Source organism: Sebastes umbrosus, chromosome 6, assembly GCF_015220745.1.
Source record: "Sebastes umbrosus isolate fSebUmb1 chromosome 6, fSebUmb1.pri, whole genome shotgun sequence".
In the NCBI taxonomy this organism is placed as follows: Eukaryota; Metazoa; Chordata; class Actinopteri; order Perciformes; family Sebastidae; genus Sebastes; species Sebastes umbrosus.
The window spans coordinates 16,444,487-16,469,109 of NC_051274.1; the positions used below are offsets into that span (position 1 = coordinate 16,444,487).

At 40.4% G+C, this 24,623-nt stretch overlaps 3 protein-coding genes across 8 annotated transcripts; all 3 read left to right on the forward strand.

The window, feature by feature from the left end:
• The first annotated feature begins 245 nt into the window (after nucleotides 1-245).
• Nucleotides 246-3,967, forward strand: lsm14b (LSM family member 14B). Of its 2 annotated transcripts, none has more exons than XM_037771532.1 (8): nucleotides 246-455; nucleotides 781-944; nucleotides 1,063-1,192; nucleotides 1,329-1,514; nucleotides 1,692-1,778; nucleotides 1,864-2,019; nucleotides 3,039-3,174; nucleotides 3,263-3,967. In XM_037771532.1, the coding sequence occupies exons 1-8, from the start codon at nucleotides 335-337 to the stop codon at nucleotides 3,420-3,422; spliced, it is 1,140 nt and encodes a 379-aa protein (XP_037627460.1). In that variant the 5' UTR covers nucleotides 246-334; the 3' UTR covers nucleotides 3,423-3,967. The 2 variants fall into 2 exon arrangements, with proteins under 2 accessions (XP_037627460.1, XP_037627459.1); XM_037771531.1 differs by having other exon boundaries at nucleotides 247-455; nucleotides 1,314-1,514.
• A 3,296-nt stretch (nucleotides 3,968-7,263) lies between these two features.
• LOC119490604 (calcium-responsive transactivator-like) lies at nucleotides 7,264-18,231 on the forward strand. Of its 5 annotated transcripts, none has more exons than XM_037774110.1 (11): nucleotides 7,264-7,414; nucleotides 8,233-8,309; nucleotides 8,424-8,508; nucleotides 8,829-8,961; nucleotides 10,259-10,522; nucleotides 11,285-11,449; nucleotides 13,694-13,795; nucleotides 14,289-14,381; nucleotides 14,490-14,612; nucleotides 14,712-14,839; nucleotides 16,179-18,231. In XM_037774110.1, exons 1-11 carry the CDS (start codon nucleotides 7,346-7,348, stop codon nucleotides 16,203-16,205), a joined length of 1,266 nt encoding a protein of 421 aa, XP_037630038.1. In that variant the 5' UTR covers nucleotides 7,264-7,345; the 3' UTR covers nucleotides 16,206-18,231. The 5 variants fall into 5 exon arrangements, with proteins under 5 accessions (XP_037630038.1, XP_037630039.1, XP_037630037.1 ...); XM_037774111.1 differs by having other exon boundaries at nucleotides 16,395-18,231; XM_037774109.1 differs by lacking the exon at nucleotides 16,179-18,231 and having other exon boundaries at nucleotides 14,712-16,172.
• Nucleotides 18,232-18,976: 745 nt separating this feature from the next.
• On the forward strand, nucleotides 18,977-22,812 carry mtg2 (mitochondrial ribosome-associated GTPase 2). The gene is made up of 6 exons (XM_037774133.1): nucleotides 18,977-19,303; nucleotides 20,827-20,974; nucleotides 21,080-21,195; nucleotides 21,298-21,516; nucleotides 21,616-21,754; nucleotides 21,919-22,812. Exons 1-6 carry the CDS (start codon nucleotides 19,037-19,039, stop codon nucleotides 22,299-22,301), a joined length of 1,272 nt encoding a protein of 423 aa, XP_037630061.1. The 5' UTR covers nucleotides 18,977-19,036; the 3' UTR covers nucleotides 22,302-22,812.
• The last annotated feature ends 1,811 nt before the right edge of the window (nucleotides 22,813-24,623 follow it).

Below are 24,623 nucleotides of genomic sequence, written 5' to 3' on the forward strand. Positions count from 1 at the left end.
GAATTTATGAGTACATGAGTGCATTATCTGTGGCAACTTCTTATAAATTTAATTACTTTAAATTTAATTAATTGTCAGAAGAAATTAGCACACACATACTGTCCAAATAAATGTTACAAATAATCATAACAGTAATGCAAAAATATCAGACATCATGAGTCATAAATGAAAAAGTGCAGCACAGGTGGTGCGTTTAAGCCTCAATCAGTGGGTGTGGTTTCAAGTCACCTGATGACGTCTATAAATTGTTTCCTGGTCAGCCCATGGGGTGAATGCTGCCACCTGAGAGTTTTTGTTGAAATCTATAAGCTATTGTCCTGAATATTCTCCAGCCATGAGTTCATCAAAGCCGTACATTGGCTGTAAAATAGGGTTGATTTCAACAGCCCAAAATCGTTATGAGGGAATTTTGTATACGATTGATAAAGTGAACTCCACAGTGGTGCTGGCAAAAGGTGAGTGGTGTGTGGATCTGTGCTTGACAGCCTGTCAGCTGCAGGGTTGGAAATTAACTTTTTTGTCCACCTGCCACTGTGGCTGGTGGATTCCAAAATATACCAGCCTCTCAATAGATCAACATTGTTTTTTTTGGCTGGTGAGTGAAGCAAATCTTGCATATTTTACCAGCATTTGGCTGGTGCTAATTTCCAACCCTGATCAGCATGTCCAAAAATAATAAAAAAAAAAAAAAAAAAAGAAGAAGTTGTAGAAAAATGGCAGCCCAATTGAAACATGACCGTCACTTTTGATAGCTTTTATCAAACATTTTCTCTCAACTAGTCAAGTGTTTTGGAACGGAGGGACGACCCACTGACAGACCAACGCCACCCAAAGATGATGTCTACGAGTACATCACTTTCCGGGGAAGTGATATTAAGGACATCACACTGTGTGAACCTCCAAGATCTCACCACGGCCTACCACCGGATCCTGCAATAGTACAGGTGACATTACAAGAACTACACGGCTCACAGCCCACAGTATAGAGAACATAAAAATTGACAATGTATGTATGAAGACCCAGATAATGTGTGTTAAATTGTTTTTAACTTCTTTGTTCAGTCAGCCAGTGTAGGCTCTCCGGGTGTCTACTCGGGTCTTGGACCATTTAGCCCCCTAAAGATGCCCGCCTACAACCAGCTCGCTGCCAGCTCTCTACTTAATCAACAGTATGCTGCAGCTCTTGGCCTTGGTACGTCAATGAAATTATTTATTGCTAGTAAATTGACCATAAACCCACACGCTTAGTGGAGCTGAATACTTTTAAGTAGGCTGTTTGTGCGTACTAGTATTTGGTTGTGTTTGTCATGCAGGGCCTGTACTTCCAGGCTTACATGTGAGAAGGGGCCCCATGGTGGAAAAGGCTGTTCAAACCCTCCATGTGGATATATCCAGGCAGAGGGGAGGCTTGACTGCATCCCAGGAGCGGGAGCAGCAGCAGCAGTGGGAGAGAAGGAGGCCCCAGAGGCCCAGAGGAGAGAGTTTCCAGACCAGAAGGGGCACTGGAGCCACCAGTAAGTATACAGAATTGCAGTAATAAAATGCAAAATAAAATACAATGTTCACCAATTGATCTGAAAGTGAATAGCTTGACTTGTTTTAACAGTCTGTTTGGGTGGAGTTAAGGGAATGTCCATCTGTGCAATTGCGATCAATCTTAAGAGTAAGTGTAAATGTTTTTTAAACTTAAGTGAGGTCAGGCCCAGGTGTGCCCAATGCTCAGCAGGAAACTCGGCAGCAGAATTATGAAAACAGGCAACCACCCAGAAGAAGACAAGGTAATTGTCAAAAGAAATCAGAATTTTCCGGATACAAATAACAAAAAGTCTTAACATTCAATGCATTTTTAAAATACACTTTTAGGGCCTCGGAGGAGCAGGAACCGTAGCAGAGGCCAGCTGATGGTGGCTAATGTTCCATCTGCCATCCTTAAGTTTGACACAGACTTTGATTTTGACTCCTCAAATGCCAAGTTTATTAAGGAGGAGCTGGAGAGGGAGGTGCAGGACAGGACGAAAGGTTGGTTCATCAGCTCAAGACATCTCAAATGCACCACTGCATTTTAATTTTCAGCTTTTTTGACACAAAATTTTTCTTAAAAGCCCACATGGTAAAATCCTGGAAATGGACATCCCCCTGGACCTGCTACTGTTCTTACTGGAAGTATCACCTGGACGCCTGTTTACCACAGATCAGTGCTAGGTTCTGCATATCTTATTGATGGTTGCAAGAAAAACAATCACTATTAACTGGATAAAGCCTCCTAACCCTCCCACAATTGCTCAATGGTTACAAAAAGTCAAACAGGTGCACATGATGGAATACATGACTGCCCAGGTACAACTGAAATTGCCTATTTTCAAAAGGAGATGGATGTTAGTTATAGAATAGAATGATGTAGAGTTTTTGTAGGTATATATATGTGGGTGGATGTGTGTGCACTCCATCCATATGTGGCGTTACTTTGTTTTGTGTACATGTATGTCAGGCGAGGCCTAGTCTCAAGGCGGTTTTGTGATGATTAATTGCCTGTTAATTTATATTAATGGCAACAAAGTTTAAAAAAAAAAAAAAAGCCCACATGGTCAGTTTAAATCTAATTGTGTCGTACTATGACACACATTTATTTATACTCTGTGTTGCAGGTAAACTCTAAATCTCTTAAACTGTAGGTATTTGCTCAGCAGTAGCAAGACACACTGCTTCTGGCACCAGGATTTGGTCACCAAAGTGGCAGTGATGACAGTGATTTGTTTTGTCTTTTTTCCATGCCATGCATATGTGCAAAGATTTGTTTCCATTTTGGCACAAGTCTTTGCACATTAAACAGAAACAAACTTGAAACCAGGAATGGTCAAGTGAGACTTCAAAAGCCAGATTTGCTATTGCTCAGTATTGTGTGTAGGATTTGTGATGGTGAATAGATAAGAACACGAGTTGAATAAGTGAATCTGCCATTTTAAGAAACATTCACCTATAGCTTGGTCTTCCATAGCATATCCTTCCAGGTTACTTGCAGTATATATTTCTGTTTGCAGATGGAAATCACGAGGTAGAAGAGAAAGAAAAGGAGGAATTGCACTCTACTGCAGAGGATGATCATTCTGGCCCTAAATTCTACTACGACAAAGCAAAGTCCTTCTATGACAACATCACATCTGATCATAAGTTCAGGTAAACTAGTGGCCTTTTTATCCTCAAAATCCAAACCCTACTTTCTCCTGTATGTGGCGCTACAGGCTTGTGTCTCTGTTTGTTTCAGACTAACATGGGCGGAGGAGCGGAAGCGCAATCTGGAGACTTTTGGGGTTCCTGGACGGTTCCTGAGGGGCCAAGGCTTCAGAGGTGGCTATACTGGACGGAGAGGACGGGGCGCTGCTCAGACTCCAACTGCATATAGAACCAGGAGTGGACAGCTGTAAAGGTCAGAGCTAGAGCAACCCCGTCCTCCAATAATGGCTTCCTTTATGTGTAACAAATGGGACTGTTGCCAAATATGATGATCCGTAAAGGCAGCTCTGTTGTCGCTGATGAAGAAGCATCTTTTTTTGTTCTTTTGTTTTTCTCCCTGAGGCAGTTATCCTGCCCCCCCGTATTGCCAGGATTTTATTTTTATTTATGCCTTTTTGTCATTTGGTCCCATTTTGAATATGGATGCATGGCTCACTAAATGGTCCACTGTGTGTGACAATAGTTGTTTTCCCCTCAGAATATTTCCTTTCAATTAAATGGGGAGTGTTTGAGTTTCTGTTTTGTGTTACTTGGAAGAATTTCACTCCCAAACGTGTATTGTTTTCATTCTTTAAAGAAAGTATCTGGCTTTGCCTCTTGGGAGAACATTTATTTCATGTTGTAAACTGTGAATATTGACATAAAATGAACTAAACTTAAATGTATTTAAAGGCCAAATCTTGTGCATTGCTTTGTTCTGTCATATTGAAGCAATAAACTGAAAATTGCTGGTGCACTTGTCTCATGCTCTCTGAGGACACATCACATTATATCGTCGTCATATTAGTCAGTTATATGTGCAGCAAGTGAGCTTTAAACGTTTAAACCTTGGGTTGGACCATTCTAATATGTGGGATGTAACTATGTACAAATTCGAGGTACTTGTGCTTTACTTGAGTATTTCCATTTTATGCTACTTTGTCCTTTTACTCCACTACATCTCACAAACAAATATTGTAGGCTACTTTTTACTCCACTACATTTTTAAGACTGCTTTAGTTAGGCCTAATAGTCCTACCATTCAGATTACAAATGTAGCTTTTCTCCAAATCTAGTGATCTTTGAATTTGAATGTTTCTGATAAACTGAAAGATGACGTGTTCCTTTATGGGTTGAGAAAAGTTTCAACTTAAAGGGACTATTTGTAAGATTCAGAAATGCTGCTTAACAGCGACACCTGTGGCCTTGAAATCAACGAAAGTCAGCGTCGAGCTCGCGCTTGCTCGCTCTACATAGACATGAACGAGCATCGCTCAAAACAGTGAGGCGACAGACGTCAGCTAAAACCACAATATCACTCTATATTTCAGCTGCTTGGCAGTAATGTTAGCTGACCAGACGAAGGTCTCTCCATGAAACAATGCTGATCCTAGTGTTGGCTTTTCCTGCTCAGCGCAGGCTTCAGCAGCAGGGCTCCTCAACGAGTTACGTTATCGCCTCCCGACCGCAGCCGGCAGCCGAAGACATCGGCACTCGGTAGATAACGAGACGATAACGTAACTCGTTGAGGAGCCCCTACACTTCACAAGACACGGAAAACCTCTGTTGGTCTGGAGGAGCTGCAGCATTTATTTCTGCACAAACGTCAACTTTACATTCACTAGATATTCTCAGCGCTAAACTAACTTTTCTGCAGTGTGTAGTGAGCGCACGTTCACGTCTAGAGGTGGAGCGAGACAGCGAGGACGCGCGCGCTGTCTGAGTGAAGGAGAGCAGGCAGCAGAGACGAGGCTCCGGCCACACGCGAGCGCGCATATGCGAACGCGCATGTGTGCCGACCCGCTACATTTAAACGCTTAAAAAGTTACAAACAGTCCCTTTAAGATCATAGACTGTATATAAAGATGGACGACACATCTCCACTTCCTCCCACTGTACAGAAGTGAAGTCAAAATATCTCGGATACGGGAGCTGTCATCTTGAGATTTTAAACTAATTGGTAGCCAGGGTCTGCGCAGTAGTGATCGGGAGGTAGAGCCGCGGTATCGAGGTCACCGGCCGGAACCAATCGTGAGCCGAGCTCGGCCGCAGCTCGTCAGCGAGAGAGACTCACAGCTGTCAATCATGACTTCTCACCCCCTTTTTTATAGCATCAAACAACCAAACTTATCAGAAAAATTAACACTGGAATATACATTACATCAGCATGATAAGAACTACCTAAAATGACAGAAATCATCTTTAGGAAAATGTTATTTGACGTGTACTTTGACTTTTTAGTTTGGCCTATGTCCCATCTGCTAATATGGAGGAGGTGGGCTTTATGGCCTATACTGCAGCCAGCCACCAGGGAGCGATCAAGATGTTTTGGCTTCACTTTTGGGGAGCGGTCGTGTCATCTATCTTTATATACAGCCTAGATGCTAAGATAAATAAACTATTTAAAAACCCTCTTGGATCAGCTGGAAAATGCATTGTCACAAAGCTGAAAAAAGGCTACCAAGTAAAGGATCTTAATACTTCACCACAATAGATGATCCTTATTTTGGGACAGTATCAGTGTTTTTGTGTATTAAGGTCCCTTGTCTTTTAATAAGGAACAGGTGCTTTTTGTTCAACATAGCCTACTGTAAACATTGTCCGATTATGTACAGGGCTATGTCAGGGGTTCCCAAACTTTTCCAAGCCAAGGCCCCCCATTGACAATGCTACAGCAAATATAACAAAAAATAAAAAATAAATATATACAATCTGGCATGGCAAATACAATTCTGATATTCATTCATTTTTTTTCATTTCAAAATTTATTTCGAACATGTAGAATACAAAAAAAAACAATAAAGAAAGAAAGAAAAAGAATGATCATACCAACAAGTGGACAGCCAGAAACAAGTAGTATTTACATACAATGAAAAGCATAACAAAAATAAATTGTCAACACTTGATGCCTTAATTATTAATTATTAACCAGCTTCCTTATTGAGCCATACATATACTCTAATTAAATTTTCCTAAATTTGTCTAACTATAATTATTATTTAGAATTATTCTAACTATAATTATTACCTTTAATCTGTGTCATACAGAAATATAAATTAATTACTGATATAATTATCCTTATCAAAATATAAATTTGTTATCAATCCAGAATACCAATTCATTCCTTATAATATAACTTAATCACAATACCAATTAATTACTTATAATATAACTTAATCACAATACCAATTCATTACTTATAATATAACTTAATCACAATACCAATTCATTACTTATAATATAACTTAATCACACAACCAATTCATTACTTATAATATAACTTAATCATATTGACTATTTGTTATCTTTTCTTATATGCGCAAATTATTATTTATAATATACAATTTATAATATACAATATGCACATGCAATACAAGATAATGTTATATATTATTACAAATTATATGTTATAATAATAATAATAATAATAATTTTATCTAATTAAAAAAAAAAAATTAAGAATTTGCCCTCATCTTCTCCAATTTTCTGAGTCCCCCACTTTGAGAATCAATGTACTGTATCACAAGCAACAAAAAATGTTAGATGGGTCGCTTGATGTGAAAACTGTGCAGGTGTCCCAGATTGAACCTGGGGAGGGAAAATGCTAGCACATGTCAGGTGCATGATGATATTGTAACAAATATGAACATGAGCCTTTGGTATCATGATGTCGTATTCACATTTTTCCATTTTTCTGTGCTAAAAAACACAACTTTGGCATCCACTCTGTAGGCTGTATGAACCTACAATGTGGACTGATTGGCTCTCATGAATCAGAAGCTCTACTCCGTCTCCAGTGAGAGAAAGTGTTCGGCTATAGGCTCTACTCACTGTCCGGGTTGTACCAAAACACTGAGGGAGAGGGATTTTCCCCTATCACATAACAGCTTATTATCTGCGCCATTATTTGCATGCACACCATAAATAACTTTCAGCAAAATCTTATGTTTAATACATCCAGAGAAATCCAGTGTTTTTTTTATTTCCCTTTTCTTCAAGACAGAGAGATGCCACTTGCGTCAACACCCCCCTCCCATTTCCTGCTAATGGACAAACTGTGTAACCAAATAGAGGGCTGCGCTCAGGATAATAAATATTAGAATAAAAGGAGCGCTTTTATTTCCCATATGAGAACATGTCGGTGGCATTTTCATCGGCGCGCCCCAGGAGTAAAGGGGAGGTGACACAGCAAACCATTCAAAAGGTAAGAATCTCTGCTTGTTGTGGTTATTATTATCATTATTATTATTATTATTATTATTATATACTAGTCTGGATGGGAGTGTGCTGTCCGCCGCCAGTGCAGAAAAAGAAAGTATAAATATATATAAATATGATAAGAAATGGCAACTGGTAGGCTATATTGTAACGTTACAGTGTATTGAAGGTGCGAACCAAACAAAGCCATGACGGTGATGATGAAGACGAGCAGCATCACTGTGCTGGAGCTGTCTGCTGTCTGATGAGGTTCATCTAGAGCTGCTTTCTATAATGACGAATGATGAATATTATTTTATTATATGTTAAATACATCAGCTTTAGATTGTGTGACTTGTTTTCAAGAATTTAAAAAACACCTGAGTTGTGTTTTTTTATTAGTTATATATAGGTGCCAGTTGTCAGACAGCGTGCAATGGTTATTATTGACACCTGCTTTGTTGCAAAAAACATATAAGCATCCTCTGAGAGGGAAACTGAGCAACACAGGACAACAAAAACCATGAGCCCTATATGCTATCAAAAGACTGCTGCTGCTTTTATCCTTGACTGCACTATCCATCCCTAAGACAGGCACTTTCAAATGATGTCCTAAATAAAGACTGTGAGAAGCTGCTGCTTCATTTGGCTCCATTATGAAAAAAAAAAAAAAAAAATCAGAGAACTGACCCAGAAAGGCTGGTTGAAGTTGTGAGAATCCAGGACACAACACTGCAATGTCTTAATAGGGCATATTTTAGTATTAATTTACCACGCACATGTGACTTGAGATACTGATAAGTTATTTTGTTGTCTTCCCCAAAGATGCTGGATGAAAATCATCATTTAATACAATGTATAATGGATTACCAAAGCAAAGGCAAGACAGCTGAATGCACACAGTAAGTGCTCTCTTTAAATTCCTGACTGATGCCTTGTAAATGTCATTATTATTATTATTATTAAGGCAAAAGTGAGTAAATAAAGCTATGTTTCATTTCCCCCTTTTTCGACAGGTATCAGCAGATCCTGCACAGAAATCTTGTTTACCTGGCCACGATAGCAGATTCGAATCAGAACATGCAGTCGCTACTACCTGCAGTGAGTCCTTCATCGTTTCAGGAACAAGTAACACTATATATCCGATATATAAATATATGAGTCATCCCTCACCTTCTCTCTCATTTTAAAAGTAAATATTCATGATAGGCGAAGCTTTACGACATTTTATATGGCACAGAAGTAAACATTCACTTCTCATGTAATTTGTCCACTGATAAATCTACAAAAAAAAAGTGTAATTTAAGAGACAATATAGGAGTCAATATAAAATAGAGGCATAATGACATGGAGAACAGCAATTAGGATGTATAGTCTTTCAATTACTGTTTAAATTGATCAACTGAGTTTTTACTTTCTAGCCTCCCACTCCCAATATGTCCATGGGTCCTGGAGGGATGGGCCAGAGTGGGGGACCAACTCCGATCAACCTCAACGACAACATGGCACCAGGACTGCCCCCCACATCAATGATGCAGAGCCAAATGAGCAACGGTGAGATTTCAACACAGATGTGCATTTTATAGATAAACTGTGGTGCACGTGAATTTTATCTCCCATACAATCCCAGACTTGGTGTGCACACATACTGTACAGCTCCATCTTGTTGTCCGTCCCCCTGTCTTGAGTGCTTGACTGATCCTGACGTTGCTGCATGTTTGTCTGCAGATACAAAACCCCGTCTTGTCTGTCACAGTGTCACACACTGCAAAATATCTGATGATCTTAAAGGAATGGGTTGGGTGATTTGAAGTGGGGGTGTATGAGGTACTTATCCGTAGTCAGTGTCTTACCTACAGTAGATGACGGTCGGAGCATCCCCAGCTTTGAGCAGCAGACAGGAGTACCAGCACAGGAGCAAAGCAATGAACTGCTGTGGAGGGGGTCGGCAGCAAAATATATTTTAGCCACCTAAATGAAAGGCTCACCTAAAAAAAAATCAATATCAGTGTGTACGCTATATTTAGAATATTTTCACCAATTTACTTTACCGTCAAACAGCCCTTTCAGACCGGGAACTGAAGCCGCTGTATCCATCTACGCTCTTGCCAAAGCCACCAGACTCCATTGAAAAAAAGCTGTAATTTTACCACGCAGTACACGGGGTTGCTGGTTTACTGCTGCCTCCATTGGTTAGTTTGTTTGTGCTATTGTGTGACTTTGGTGAATCCAAACTAACCAAAGACACACAAATAACACGAACAAAGTAACCGATGGAGACAGCGGTAGACCGGCAACTTCCGTGTTCTGACAGGTAAAATTACAGTTTTTTTCAAAGGAGTCTGGCTGCTTTGGTGAGAGCATACATGTAGATAATGGCTTCAGTTCCTTGTCGGAAACATAGGCTGTATAGCTGTCTCACGGTAAGATAAATAACTGGCGAAAATATTCTAAATATAGCATACACTTAAACATAGATTTGTTTTGGGCTTTAGCCTTTCTTTTAGGTAGTTGAAATACATTTTGCTTCGGTGCGGTAACTCCTGTCTGCTTTTCCAAACTTGCCAACATGCCGACCGTCATCTACTGTATGTAATACACTGACTATGGATAAGTACGTCATACAACCCCACTTCAAAACATCTAAACTATCCCTTTAAGTTCAGCTAATAGTCAGATTTGTTTGCAGCTACAGCGACTTTTTCCTTCTTTCTGCTCATTTTCACACACATCATTAACTCAATCCTTGTACAACCACGCAAGCTTCCTGTAAAGATGAACTGAATGTGGGCCCATGATTAACATGATACGGCACCACATGGCTGCTCTGACTGTGCGTGTGTGTCGTCAGGCCCCAGCCATGCCCCCATGCAGCAGCAGTCTGGTCAGGTGCAGTCGGCTATTCCCTCCGCGTCCCTCAGCCTGCCCGCCAGCAGCTACGGTAGCTCAGCCTCAGCCTCCTCCGGCTACAGCCACGCTGCGCCCTCCTCCCAGGGCAGCATGATCCAGGGCCCTGCGCCTGGCTATGGCTCTTCCTCCTCTTCCTCCTCCACATCCTCATCCTCCTCATCCTCCTCCTCCTCCCGCAGCAACCTCAACATGCAATCCAACCAAGGTGAGAGCCAGGTATAGAGGAGCCTCATCATCAGGGTATCTGGTCTATTTTTAAAGGGAGGGAATACTTTAAGGTTTATGATTTCAACACACCAAACAATTTAGGACTTGATTATCATAAACTATACTCTTAAGATGCAAGATGTCTTATGAAAATAAGGCCTTTCAAGTGTTCAGAGTGATGCAGAAACCATACGGTAAAACATTTGTATGATTTATGAAACACATCTGAATGTATTCATCAAAAATGCCTCCTTGATCTTGCTTAAAACATTTGCTTACATGCACATCTGCCCTCATCAATCTGTAAATTCTCTCCAAGTCCCTCCAAGCTTAACCATCAAAATAACCAAACACATTCAGTTCATCAAAGAGCCTCCCTTCTTCCTTCTGCTCCAGGCTTTACCTATCTCCTCCTAAATCTCTGACTCCTGACCCTGAGATGCAGCCCTCCTCTCCCTGTGGATATCTCTGTTTATGCACTGACTTCACTGGCTTTGTTTGCATTTATGCTTCAGAGCAGCATCTTGAAAGCATCTCTTCAGAGAGTTTTGTTTTCATTAAGAGACCCCTGACTGCTATGGTGGATCCCTTTTGGCTTTTCCCTATGCCCCGATTGCCATGGACCTCCTTATTTGTCAGTTTAATTATGCACATTTCTGCCAGACTCAATGCTGCGTATGCTGTTGAATGCTAATGCTGGTATGTCTGTGTACATTAATGTATGAGATCTCTTCCCCCCATAATCAAACCTCCTTCCCAGTTTCCATGATGCACCAACAGTCTGCTACTCCGCACTACTCCTCAGCCCAGGCTGGGGGTCAACACTATCAGGGACAGCAGGCCATGGGCATGATGGGTCAGGGCAGTCAAGGAAACAGTATGATGTCTCAGAGACCCATGGGGTCCTACCGCTCCTCACAGCAAGGTAGGTGGTAAGACTTGCCAGTCTGGTGTGGCAATGGGTTTTTTGTTGTTGTTGTGTTTGAGTGCTCAAGTACACACAGTAGATGGATGAGTTAATAACAGTTTGGAACTGTTTGGACTGAAAAGGTTTCCATTAAGTTTGGCTCTGGATGCCAGTGTCACAGTCTCCAGATTGATGAAAATGCTAAGTTTGTTGCGGAAGTATTAGTGCGTGCACAGTATTAGTTTTTGCATCAAAGATGTGATATTAAAGGTCTGGAAATTAGGCTACCCAAGTTGACTTCCTGCAACATTAAGAGGCAGACTGGAGATGTATCACTCGTGTCACATTAGGTTCCTGTCTCTGTAAATCACTTAACTTGTGCTGCATCAGCATGTGCCTAATAATAGTCCACCCTGTCCTGTTATGTCTTTTGAAGGGTGTAGACTAGGCACGTAGTAACTCAGATATATAAAGAAGGATGGGGTGCTGTTTCCAGGGCAACAGAACACGATTGTATGTCCTCATTCACCCTGGTACACTGCTATCCTTGCATGACTGGGTGACGGATTTCCAGATAGAACTTTGTTATGGATTTGTTGTGTCCATATTAAAGCTGCAGTCGGGAACTTGGAGCAAATACGATAAAAAAAAGAAGTTATTTTTATAAAACTGTCGCTATATCCTGACAGTAGTGCAAAAATGTTGTTCCTCTGCCTCCTCCTAGTGCTCCTAATGGCATTTGCAAGATTTCACTGACCAGAGGAAAACAACCAATCAGAGCCGAGGAGTCTCTACGGCAGGGCTGGGGTCGAAAAGTCAAAAAATTACATCCTAATGTCTTTTCCTAAACACCTTTCTTTGACCTCTATGGCAAATGTCATGAGGTCAAGGAAAGATGTGAAGGAGTATTCATAAGGACTTAGGAAAAGACAAACGTGGTGTTAAGAGAATCCGTAATGATGATGCGACCGCGGCGGATGTTAGTTGCGCGGGTCTGCAATGGTGGAACTACAATGTTCCAAAGAAGGACTACAAAAGGCGCATGAGTGCCCCGTGCGGTCTTAAATAGGTCTTTCAGTGACCTTCCTAAGCAAAAAAGACCTTTTGACCGACTTTTTCTGCTCGTGAAACTGGCGAACTCCGATCAAACTATCAAACTAGGCAGCGCTGATATTCATATTTGATCAGCGCTCCCTAGTTTGATAGTTTTATCGGAGTTTGCGAGTTTCACGCGCAGTGATGGACAGCTGCTGTAGTAACTGCTCGGCTCTGATTGGCTGTTTACCTTTGGCGCTGTGAAATCTGAGTCAGAGGAACATGATTTTTTCACTGATTATCTGCCTCATGCACTACTGTTAGGATATAGTGACCGTTTTTTATAAGAATAACTTATTTTTTATTTATCTATCAAATTTGCTCAAAGGTACCGACTGCAGCTTTAAGCTGCTCGCTCACCAGCCACTCCCTGATTGGTCGTGGGGCTGTTGCTAGGGCTCCTCTGTCAACCGTGTTTCCTTGGTCGTATCGGGAATTATCAGATACAGCATGTTGCTATGAAATTGTTTTGCTATTTTTTGCAGAAGTTAAGATGACATTTCTTTATGCTACAGCTCATGTCTCTATTTGGAAATATTGGGCCAATTGTGTTTTTTAAAAGGAGATTAGATTAGTGCCTGGCATCTTTAGAGCAAAGAGTTTTGTTCTGTTGTTTTTCTGCGTTTGTTAGATAAAATTGAAAGGGAAATGGAAGGAGTGGAATCTGGAGTTTCTGCACACCACCACCAAGCAGAGATCAGATTCTCCCTGATAACTTGCTTTCTATAATCCTCATTTTCTCCTCTAAAATTACATCTCCTGTAATTTGTCATGGAATTATTCATTGTAATTGCTCCATTTTAATTAGCGTTTTTCTTGGGTTGGCCCAGAATAGCTTCCTTCACATTATCACTTCAACCCACTGAAAAACATCACCAGTGAAATTCTACAGAAAGTTATATAGAAAATGATAATTGATATATTAAGTCACTCCATTCATAACTATTCATATGAGCCTCATAACTCAATGACGACTTCCAAGAAAACTGTCCATAATGTCTCTTATCTATGTCTCTATTTTTGTCTTTCACTATTCTTAATACACACATGTACACACACACACACCTTCAGGCTGCCTAAATTGCCCACAGCCCCTTTAGTCTCCAACTCAGCGGCCAATTGATCCAACCAACTGTTTAACAAATGGTGGTGTCGCCTGTCTTGCAGGATCTGCACAGCAGTACATGGGACAAGACGAGTTCTACGGAGAGCAGTATGGACACACTCAGAGCTCCAGCGAGCCCATAAACCGGCAATATTACCCTGATGGTAATCGTGCACATCCATAAACTTCATACACACAGCTCTCAAACACACAAAGCCATATTACAGGTCATGCCATTTCCTTTTAGCACTATCCCACTGAGCCTGAGCCAGATTTACTGAAGCTTCAGCTCGTCCTCCCCGTCATCGTCTTTTTCCCTTATTGTGGGAGAGGAAAAGTATTGGAGAAAGAAAATTGCAAAAAACTGACATTGGTTTCAATTCTGTTTCCTCCCAGTGTGTCTGTGTCCATACTGTCCCCTTTGGTGTGCCGAAATTTCAGATTTCAGAGAGTGCCATAGCAGTGTGTTGAGGAGAGAGTGCAAACTTCCTCCAGGGTGTTTTTTCTTTGTGCTTTGTGCATAACATTGAAGCGAGTTGCGCATGCATTATGAATGTTTGGGCTTCAAACCGCGAATAATAATTTCTCTTCTGTATGTTAAGTGGATTTTGCCTTTTCAGAGGAGTTTATGCACATGTTGAACAGTGTTCTCTACAGGTCACGGGGAGTACTCGTATCAACAGTCGTCATATGGCGAGCAAGGCTACGACAGATCCTTTGATGAATCTTCACAGCATTACTATGAAGGAGGTAACAGATATTCATTTTAAATTAATTTATTATTTATAACCAACAACTACAGTATAGTACTACCTCATGTGATTAATATGTGTACCTGTGTGTGTGTATATACTCCAGGTAACTCTCAGTACAGTCAACAGCAGGCCCAGTATCAGCAGGGTTCTGGCCAGCAGCAGCAGCCCTTCAGCCAGCAGCAGTACTCCTCTCAACAAGGCTACAGTGGACAGCCACAGGGATACGGTTAGAACAACACATACAACCTACTGTGTGCATTCACACCAGCATAAACACACACAAAACAAATGAAAACATCACCTGAATGTCACCCTACTGCTACAGGTCCTGGCCAGGGTGGATCCTCCCAGTATTCTCAGTATCAGCAGGGTCAAAGCCAACAGTACGGCTCCTACCGCTCCTCCCAGGGAGGCCCTGCAGCACAGACGCAGAGGCCATATACCTATGAACAGGTACATCAAATCAGATCAGATCTCAGATTTCAGATTCTCTGAAACTAGCTTAACAACACTGACTAATATCCATCTAACATATAGGAAAATAGGTATATAATTCCTAATAAATGCTTAATTTTGGTGGAATTCACCAGTCAATTTTTAGAAATACTTAAATCTTACTTAATCTTTTGGTACACTAGAGCGGTGGTTCCCAACCTCTTTTCCAAGTCAAGTCAAGTCAAGTCCCCCCCTTTCCCCCCTACTTGTATTGAAGAAAAACTGAACCCCCTCCATATTTTCTGACTTCATCACCCTTAAAAAAATGTTCAAATCCTCGAACAAAATGCTCAATTTGAATAAGGTGATAAGGTGTATTAAATGGGTGTCTTTTTTTTATTAAACCAACTTTCTTTAATGAATATAACTCGTCAGTTTTGTCAACAAAAAGTGATGACGTCTTGATGGATTCGCCAAGCAAATGCAAACACATAATATGATCTTCTTTTGTAATGACTTAATTTACTATATTAGTGTTAGAGACAAAATAGAGTAATTTTTGTTGTGGTTAAATAAATGTAATTTACGGTGTTGTTAGATTGCTGCTAGACCGCCTCGTTAATACAGGTGTGGGCCTCTTTTTGTGTGTGGCAAGCGGGAGAGTATATACTTTTTTGACCGCAGTGAAAATGTTTTTGAAAGGCTAAACGCCAACAAATATGGATTGAAGCAGAATATTTCGCTGATAAAAACATGTTTTTCAATTTCGGAAATGATTACATCTATCTTTTTTTCAATAAATTTGTACTTCTGGACTCTACAACGCTCTGGAGTTAGTCGGAACAAGTCGGAATCAATCCTACATGGCCACCACAGGAATTCAATTCTACAAATAGTATAATACTAATAATATTAGTGTAGCCTGATCTTTATCTGCAACTGTGCAGAAATCCCGGCTTTAAACAGAATGTGGCCTACTAAGTAGCAAAAAAATATATATTTTTAATTGTTTTATATACACACAATTACATAAATGATCCAGTAAGTGTGTTATTATGATTTAAGTTATACATGTGCAAATGTAATTTTGACAACCTCAGAGTAGACAAATCCTGGCGCACCCCCTGTGATTGGGAACCACTGCACTAGAGCACACACCCAAGCCCTTTTTAAGTAGCTTGAGGCACAAATTAAATCTCAAACATTTGGTCCCTGCATTTTCAAATCAAACTCTCCAACCAGATGCATGTGGGAAATATGGCTGTAACTTTAAATTACACTTATGTTTTGTTTGTCTGTCTCAGTAGTGAAGTGAAATACAATCTAATCTTTCAGTGTAAATCATTTTACATTGCAGGGTCAATATGGAAATTATCAGCAATAAGGTACCACATTATTTTCCTGTTGGAGGAAAATCCACAAGGAACGGTTCGACAGTGACGCGTTGGCTCAGCTGTAGATTGGAAGATCTGGCTGCTTCAGATTTATTATCCTCTCATTAATCACTATTCTAGCTAAGAATACATAATCTAAACAAATGTGATGCTTTCCTCGTCTGTTTTGCTCACTACAGGGTTCTAGCGGGTAGCTGGAGGTGTGAAGTGCCACTGGCCACCCTACGAAGAGTCAGGGTGCTTAAAGTAAACCTTCCGTATGGGCACTAAAAAGGAGCCGTAAAGTCATTCGATGAGCCTCAACAAATTGCCTGCATCGTTCTCTTTCTTTTCTGTCTTTGCCTTTCACTCGTCTTTATCCCATCCCCTGCTTTTAATGTTTATTTTATTTTACAAGCCTCTTTCTTTAATCTTTTTTCTGGTGTACAGAGCAGGCCCGCAGTTTGTGAGACTGAGGCTATAAAAAGCAATTTAGCCTTGAAGGAAATGTTCCTTGATATTTATCTAATAGACTAGGTCCAGCTCTTGCTTTAATTCCTAGTTGAGGCGCTGTTATATCTCACGATAAGGGGAATTAATTTTATGAAGGTGAAATCGTTGGTCCTTAAACCTGACTCGATCAGGGGGTTTGTCTGTGTTAGTCAAACTGTGATGTGTTGCTGTGTGGTCTAACATTATGTGTTTTCACTCTCTGTGTATGTCTTTCTGAGGTAATAGACAAAATAGTTAGCCGACTGATCCAGACTTAAACGTGTTTATCATCGTCCATGATAATCATACATCGTGGTAGTATTTTTGGCATATATTTTCGGTGGTATTGCTCTACACAGACATATCGTTATTGTGCAGAGTTAAGAGGGGTCATACTACTCTGATGCCAATCAGTAATGATTTTACATAAAAAACACATAGCCACTTTGTCTGCACTTTATTTTGCAGTGACTGTATATTGTTGGATATTTTGTATTGTAGTGCAATTCAGGCTGTTTTTAACGAATGATCCTCAAAAAGCCAAAGTGACACAGGAACAGGACGGTAGCGTGTCCTGCACCTCTACTTCAATAAGTGCAATACACTCAGTTAGTCATGTTGAGGTTGGTTCTTATATGGTGAGTTTAAACTCTATATCATTATTTGTAGTTTGTTGACATACAGTGATGGCAAAGACTATAGGGCTGGTTAATAATGTTATTAAATGTTATGTTGCAGGTTTCAACTGACATGTCATATTTAAGAAAATCATTTTTTTTGTATTTATGTGACTTATGGACAGATTATGTGAAGTCTTTCAACACTTACATAAAGCTTAAATATTCCTTTTTTCAGTGAAAACTTTTATCATCTTTTGTTTTAAATTAACAAAATACTGTAATGCTTAAATAAGACAAGGGACATAGAAGGTTCATGTTTATCTATCCATGTGTGATTACAAAATGGGCATATATTATATTGTTTATTTATTTAAAAGAAGTCAGACAACACTTCTGGTCATTTCACTAATATTTCTTACAGTTTGAGCAGTAATGAGGATTATCAGTGTGGCTGTGAGGGTCCAGCTTTGCAGTATATTCTGTAGTAACTCAGCTTATCTCAGAGAGGTAAAATAACACAATATAGTTGCAGGGTTAATCAATAATGGGAGATACATGGCTGTCAAACAGCTTAATAACTATGTACCACTCAACAGTGACAATCACAGGCTTCTCTATACTACATTGGATTTGTATCAGTGTTTCATTTTACTGTGACCTGAACATGTATGGCAAGTCTTTTCTAGTTCCATGTAGTGTGTCATCACTGATGTGGGTGGTACGCCTTGTTTGTTTGTGTGTGTGTTTGCATGTATGTAAGAGAGGGAGAGTGAGAGAGAGAGAGTGAGAGAGAGAGATACGTTTGGTGTGCATAATCCAAATATGAATGTTATCTACTCATCTATTGTAAGACTGCATTGCCTGATCTTTTCTGCTGTCTTTTGTTACTGTTTGTTATATAAAAAATAAACTGACATTCACCTTTTGTATGTCTGCTTTTTGTGGATTTATTAATGGCATGTCAGAAGTCACACATCATGATAATGATGCTATCATATTAGTATTATTATTATAGTTATAGTATTGTTTATGTTTATTATTATTATTATTATTATTATTAATGCCAACATTTTTTGCACAAATTAAGACTACACAAACATAACAAAAAATAAATATACAGTGCAGGAAGAGGCAAAAAACCCACTGGGCTTATTTGAAGCTTCCACCTAAATAGTGTTAAAATTACAGAATACAAGATTAATATACAGAAATAATATGACTATATAATAATGATGACAACAATTAGAACAATATATATATATATATATATTTATATATATATATATATATATATATATATAATAACAACAATAACAATAAACAAAACGTGGTTCATGGTTTAATAGTATGAACCATGTGCATACTGGTTTTATTATTGGTTGTGAAATTCCTGTATCCTTTGCCCAATAAAATATGCAACAAAACAAAATTATGTATTTCTTTATGAACCTTTCTGATCCTGTAAAGTGTTAACACTTTATTGTATGAAGTATTACAGATATGGGTCAATTAAAAATGTATTGAGACTGTATTTTATAAGTTGGCATGTTTTCTAAGCTTTTGGCTTGTCTGTCTGTTAACACACACTCCAGTCCAGATGGTGGCGGTAGAGGACCAAATCACAACAGCAAAGAATACCGGAATTAACAATCGCGTAAACAAACTGTCCCTTCTCTGGTTCCGTAGTTATCCAGAGCGCCTGTACAGTGAGCAGCGTGCTGTAGGTAGTCATGGGTTACACAATGTTGGCAACGTTGTCTAGAGTTAAAAGCCCTCGGTGGCTTTCTCCAGACATACTCTTAAGATACATACTAGCACAAGAGGTGAGAAGAACCGAGTCGAGCTGGTTCAGTCCCAGTAGTTGTCCGGTAGCAGCAGCAGCCTGGAGGAGGAGAGTCACCGCCGGAGGAGGTACCAGAGAGGTCAGCACCTCCTGTCAGCTGCACGGTAAACACCGAGCAAACCCCAAGAGGAGAGAGCTGTCTGAGAAGAAGCTGGTATGTGTTTTATGTGTTTATAACTGATCCATTCAAGGGATATAAACAGAGAGATTGAACAAGTAATGTTACATAAATAGAACCAATGAGGATGCAGTCAGTCCAGTACTTCATGTGTGGAGTCCCCATTAAAACTAGTAGAAGATCAAATCTTTATCCCTCAGGTTGCCTTCAAAACAAGGACTAATGTCTTCCTGTAGTTGGATCATTTGCTCAGTTTGTCTCCTTGTAGAATTTTTGTATGAATGAAAAAAAACCAGATGTAAAATAGTTCTTTTTTTAAAGGGACTGTTTGTGATTTAGTCACATTGCCCAACAAAATGATGTACTTCTTTATGAACCTTTCTGACCCTGAAAAGTGTTAAAACTTTTATTATATGAAGTATTACAGATATGGGTCAATTAAAGGGACTGTTTGTAAGAATCAGAAATGCTTGTTAACAGCGACACCTGTGGCCGTTAAGTCAACGAAAGTCAGCGTCGGGCTCGAGCTTGTTCTCGCTCTACATAGACATGAACGAGCATCGCTCAAAACAGTGAGGCGACACACGTCAGCTAAAACCACAATATCACTCTATATTACAGCTGCTTGACAGTAATGTTAGCTGACCAGACGAAGGTCTCTCCATGAATCACTGCTGATCCTAGTGTTGGCTTTTCCTGCTTCAGCCTCCCGACCGCGGTCAGAAGGATTAGGGAAGACACCGGAGTTTTCGTCGGAGACGATAACGTAACTCGTTGCGGAGCCCCAGACACAGAAAACCTCTGTTGGTCTGGAGGAGCTGCAGCAGTTATTTCTGCACAAACGTTCACTGTACATTCACTAGATATTCTCAGAGCTACGAAGTCTTCTGCAGTGTGTAGTGAGCGCGCATGAACGCGAGGTGGAGCGAGCTGAGTGAAGGCAGGCGGGCAGGCAGAGGAGCAGAGTACAGCAGAGACTCCAGCAGAGTCAACTACGGTCTCCCCCGCGTCCTCCGACAGCGGCCAACACTGTTCTATAAGACGGGCTTCACTAGATATAATTTTGCGGTTTTGGTGCTTCCGTGTAGTTTGTGTGGGAGTCTTGTCTGAACAGCGTAGCCACGCGCGAGCGTGCATATGCGACCGCGCATAGGACACCGACCCGGTTGATTTATACGTGTAAGAAGTTACAAACAGTCCCTTTAAATCCACAAATATCACATCAAAAGAATATCCAATATCCAATGCCTTAATCTCTCCAACATGTTTCACTAGATATATCCAGTGGATAATTCTAAAAGAAAAGCTCATCCTGGGCTTTGGGAAACATTTTTCACCATTGTCAGACATTTTTAGACAAACAATTAATCAATTCATTGAGAAAATAATCAACAGATTAGTCAAAATAATCTACAGCTGATGTTCCAATGCTAGAGTTTTTTCACAGTACAGCCCTTGTTATTATTTGTGCGTCATCCATCCTTATGTTGTGTTGTTGATGACTCACAGTGTGGATTATTAGCCAACTGTCTAATTATTCTTGATTTGGCCCATATTAGACCCGTCACTTCGTGGACCATCGCCGTGTGAAGCTGCTGGCCGGGTCAGGCGGTAAAGGGGCCTGCAGCTTTCACAGTGAGCCGCGAAAAGAGTGGGGTGGACCAGATGGAGGGAACGGAGGTGACGGAGGAAGCATCATTATGAAGGGTAAGTTGGTAAGGCATATGACACTAGTCACTAACAGAGCTCGCTCCATTCTGCATCATGCCAAAACGTGCTTCCATCATTAATTCCTTATTTACGTGCTTTCAGCGGACAAGTTTGTCAAATCGTTGGCGCAAGTAGTTCCGATTTACAAAGGCGAGGATGGGCAATCAGGGAGCAGCAAGAACTGTTACGGCAGGAATGGCAGCCTAACCTATATTTCTGTGAGTCCATGCATTTGATCATAAATGACTGTATGTAATCATCACGTTTCTACCATAAACCTACTGCCTAACCTTGCCTTTGACGTTTTTCCATGTATAAAGGTACCACTAGGCACCGTGGTGAAGGAAGAGGGACAGACAGTAGTGGACCTTTCTGAACATGGCCAGGAGTATCTGGCTGTGTTCGGAGGGGCCGGTGGGAAGGGGAATCGATTCTTTCTGTCCAATGAGAACCGCGCCCCGATGACCGCGACCCCAGGAGTGGCGGGCCAGGAGAGGGTCCTTCAGCTAGAGCTCCGCACCATGGCCCATGCTGGACTGGTGAGAAAAAAGCTGCTTATGTTTGAAATAACATGCTGATATTGCTTTTTCAACACCACAAATGTAATGAACTGATTTTTTTAATCTTTATCCCATCAGGTGGGGTTTCCCAACGCTGGGAAATCATCTTTGTTGAGAGCCATCTCCAATGCCAGGCCTGCTGTGGCTGCTTACCCTTTTACAACACTCAACCCACATGTAGGAATTGTCAACTACAGGGATCACGAGCAGGTTGCAGGTAGTTGATTTTAAGCAAACAATTAATGTATTATAGAGTCATTAGTCATTATTCTTTATCATGGTATGATAACATTTTAATAGGATTTCGCACTGTATAATTTGCAGCTTTTTTCCAAGTATAATGTCTACTGTATGTTCCACTTTCACCCTTGCTCTATGTAGTTGCTGACATCCCAGGCATTATTCGAGGAGCCCATCTGAATCGAGGCCTCGGCATCTCTTTCCTGCGTCACATAGAGCGCTGTCGTTTCCTCCTCTATGTTCTGGACCTGTCGACTCCGGAGCCCTGGAGCCAGCTTCAGCACTTGCGTTATGAGCTGGAGCAGTATGAGCCGGGTCTATCCCAGCGGCCTCAGGCCATCATAGCCAACAAAATGGACCTACCCGAGGCCCGGGAGAAGCTAGAGACTCTAAAGAGCCACGTCAACCAGCGGGTCATCCCCGTGTCGGCTCTTACAGGACAGAACACAGAGGAGCTCATCCTCCATCTCCGAGAGCTGTACGACGGCTACCTCCAAGGAGAAGACAAACCCACTAGGTGGTAGTAAAAACTACGTCCTCTTGATCTATTTATTATGATATATATTTATCCTGGAAGAACACATTTAAATAGCTTAATAAATATATACAAACAAAACTAAATTCAACATTCGTGTTTGCTTATTAATGACTTGCAGCATATTGCTCAATACACTGACAAAATGTGAGATTTCTTGAAATATAACTTATTAAAGCTGTATGCTACACAACAAAGGCGACATATTGCTTGTTAAGAGACGACAGTACACTTTTTAAATGTTAGGGTTCACAAATGCCTGTCTAGGGTCAGCCTGTAAAGACAAATAAATAATAACAAAATCAGTCTAGAGAAGGATATTTGTGTGCATCAAGATGATTTTGAGTAAAACACATAAATAACTATGTGGAGTTGGCTGAGGAAACACCACATCATTGACACTATTTGGTAATTTTCTCAGTGAATACAAAAACACTGGCGTCGCACACTGACAAAACAGATGAATAAAAGATATGCAATAAGCATAAACACGTTTTCAATACTGCTTCTACGTTTTAATCGATGTTCTAACGTATTTTGATAAATGTGGTCCTGCGTTAGGACCACAGCTGCAGCTTGGTAATGAGAGTAAACATAATTCCTAAATGAACCAGCAGAGGGCATGTGTCACATAATTTTAAATAACTTAAGTTGCATTTTTAATTGGGCCTTTTATTTGAATAAGCCTCTGTAGTGTCACAATACACAACCTGTATCCACAATCTATGCACAATTTAACCATGTATTTAAAGTTTTGATAATATGTAAATACAGATATATATATTTAAGGTTATCTAAATGGGAGTGAGATTCACCTGAATTCACAAATCTGGATCTGCTGTATGGACAGTGAATATGTTGTTTACTTTTCTCCCCCATAGTATTTTTGTGTGATTTCTTGAACCTAAATATAATCTTGAATCTTAATATAATTGCATGGTGTCTCTGGAGAAGTCACCAAAATGCTGATTTAATAAATAACTGCACTCTTTGCACCATTTAATACATTGTGTGTGTGTGTGTTGTTTACTTGGTGCTGTAGCCAGACCGGAGGAACCAGTGGGTTGCAGACATGATACTGGGTGGAGCTGCTGGTCCACCTGGAAGGCTTTATGAGGATAGTCCTGAATTCTCTCCACCGAGCCTAAACAACATGTCCATGAAAATAACATAACACGAACACATGCATGAAAATAGCAAATAAAGGCTAACAGCAGTCCATTTTGATCACACAGTGATGGCATTAAAAGATGAATGATAGGGGCAGTACCAAGCATGTAATGGGTGTGTTCAGAGGCTGTGTGAGCTCCACCTGGTCAGGCAACTGACAAACAAAGGTGGCATAAACCCTTTGCTCCATGAAGGGCTGCTACACCAGGAGGCTGTGGGGGACTTGAGGAAAAACAACAGGTATTGATTGAACAGGCAAAAGTGAGAAAGCATTTATTTGTGAAGTTGAGACAAGTATGATAACCTAGAAAGAGGTTCAGTGTGTACCAGATGGTTATATTCTGCTGTTCCCTTTTGTTGTGAAATATGCTGCAGCACTAATTTACAGGCACAGCTAGAGATCCCCCACCTGGAGTGTTCCTCTCCATAAGGACTCTGTGGGAGAAGCAGATATTCTCTCCAGTGTTTCCAGCAAGATGTTCCTCCTGGGAACCCCCATCTGCAGAGCCAAATGTATATGCATTATACAGATTAGTACACAACTATCTCTGCCATATGACAGTCCACACCTTTTCCAGACGGTGATGCAGACGACAATTTAGTCACATAGTGTTCTGGCACATTACTCACTCTTCTTATCATTTCCTCCTGTTGAGCTACAGTATGGAGAGGGGGAGAGCCACAAATTATTACATTTTCATGCATTGTTTTAGCCTTTGCTATTGTTATATAGTACCATACAAGCTTGTCATTTATTCACCGTAAGTCCATTTTCAAAATGCTGACAATTTTTTAGAGGGGAAGATAATATAATAATAATAATAATACATTTTATTTATATAGTATTTTTCTGGAAACTCAAAGACACTTTACACGGATAAAATGATCATAAAACAAGGGCATCATAAAAATATAAAACAAACATCATTAAAAGTAGTTCTAAAAGGGTGAGTCGTGAGTTGTGATTTGAATGTGGACATGTTGCTGCAGTTTCTGATGTGTTTGGGGAGTGAGTTCCAGAGGGAGGGGGCAGCTAAGGTGAATGCTCTGTCGCCCCAGGTCCAAGATACGAACCACCTCTTCTATGTAAATGTGAAGGTGTGTCCGTGTATAAATAATTCTCTTCCAAGGAACCCTTATC

What these genes read in the sequence shown, in the direction of transcription:
- lsm14b (XM_037771531.1), top strand. Translation starts at nt 335, where the DNA reads ATGAGTTCATCAAAGCCGTACATTGGCTGTAAAATAGGGTTGATTTCA. An exon ending in AAGGGGCACTGGAGCCACCA is followed by an intron (nt 1,515 to 1,691) that starts GTAAGTATACAG and finishes TTTAAACTTAAG; the next exon opens with TGAGGTCAGGCCCAGGTGTG. An exon ending in ACCACCCAGAAGAAGACAAG is followed by an intron (nt 1,779 to 1,863) that starts GTAATTGTCAAA and finishes ATACACTTTTAG; the next exon opens with GGCCTCGGAGGAGCAGGAAC.
- LOC119490604 (XM_037774109.1), top strand. Translation starts at nt 7,346, where the DNA reads ATGTCGGTGGCATTTTCATCGGCGCGCCCCAGGAGTAAAGGGGAGGTG. An exon ending in CTACCGCTCCTCACAGCAAG is followed by an intron (nt 11,450 to 13,693) that starts GTAGGTGGTAAG and finishes CCTGTCTTGCAG; the next exon opens with GATCTGCACAGCAGTACATG. An exon ending in CCGGCAATATTACCCTGATG is followed by an intron (nt 13,796 to 14,288) that starts GTAATCGTGCAC and finishes TGTTCTCTACAG; the next exon opens with GTCACGGGGAGTACTCGTAT.
- mtg2 (XM_037774133.1), top strand. Translation starts at nt 19,037, where the DNA reads ATGGGTTACACAATGTTGGCAACGTTGTCTAGAGTTAAAAGCCCTCGG. An exon ending in AGCTGTCTGAGAAGAAGCTG is followed by an intron (nt 19,304 to 20,826) that starts GTATGTGTTTTA and finishes GGCCCATATTAG; the next exon opens with ACCCGTCACTTCGTGGACCA. An exon ending in GGATCACGAGCAGGTTGCAG is followed by an intron (nt 21,755 to 21,918) that starts GTAGTTGATTTT and finishes TGCTCTATGTAG; the next exon opens with TTGCTGACATCCCAGGCATT.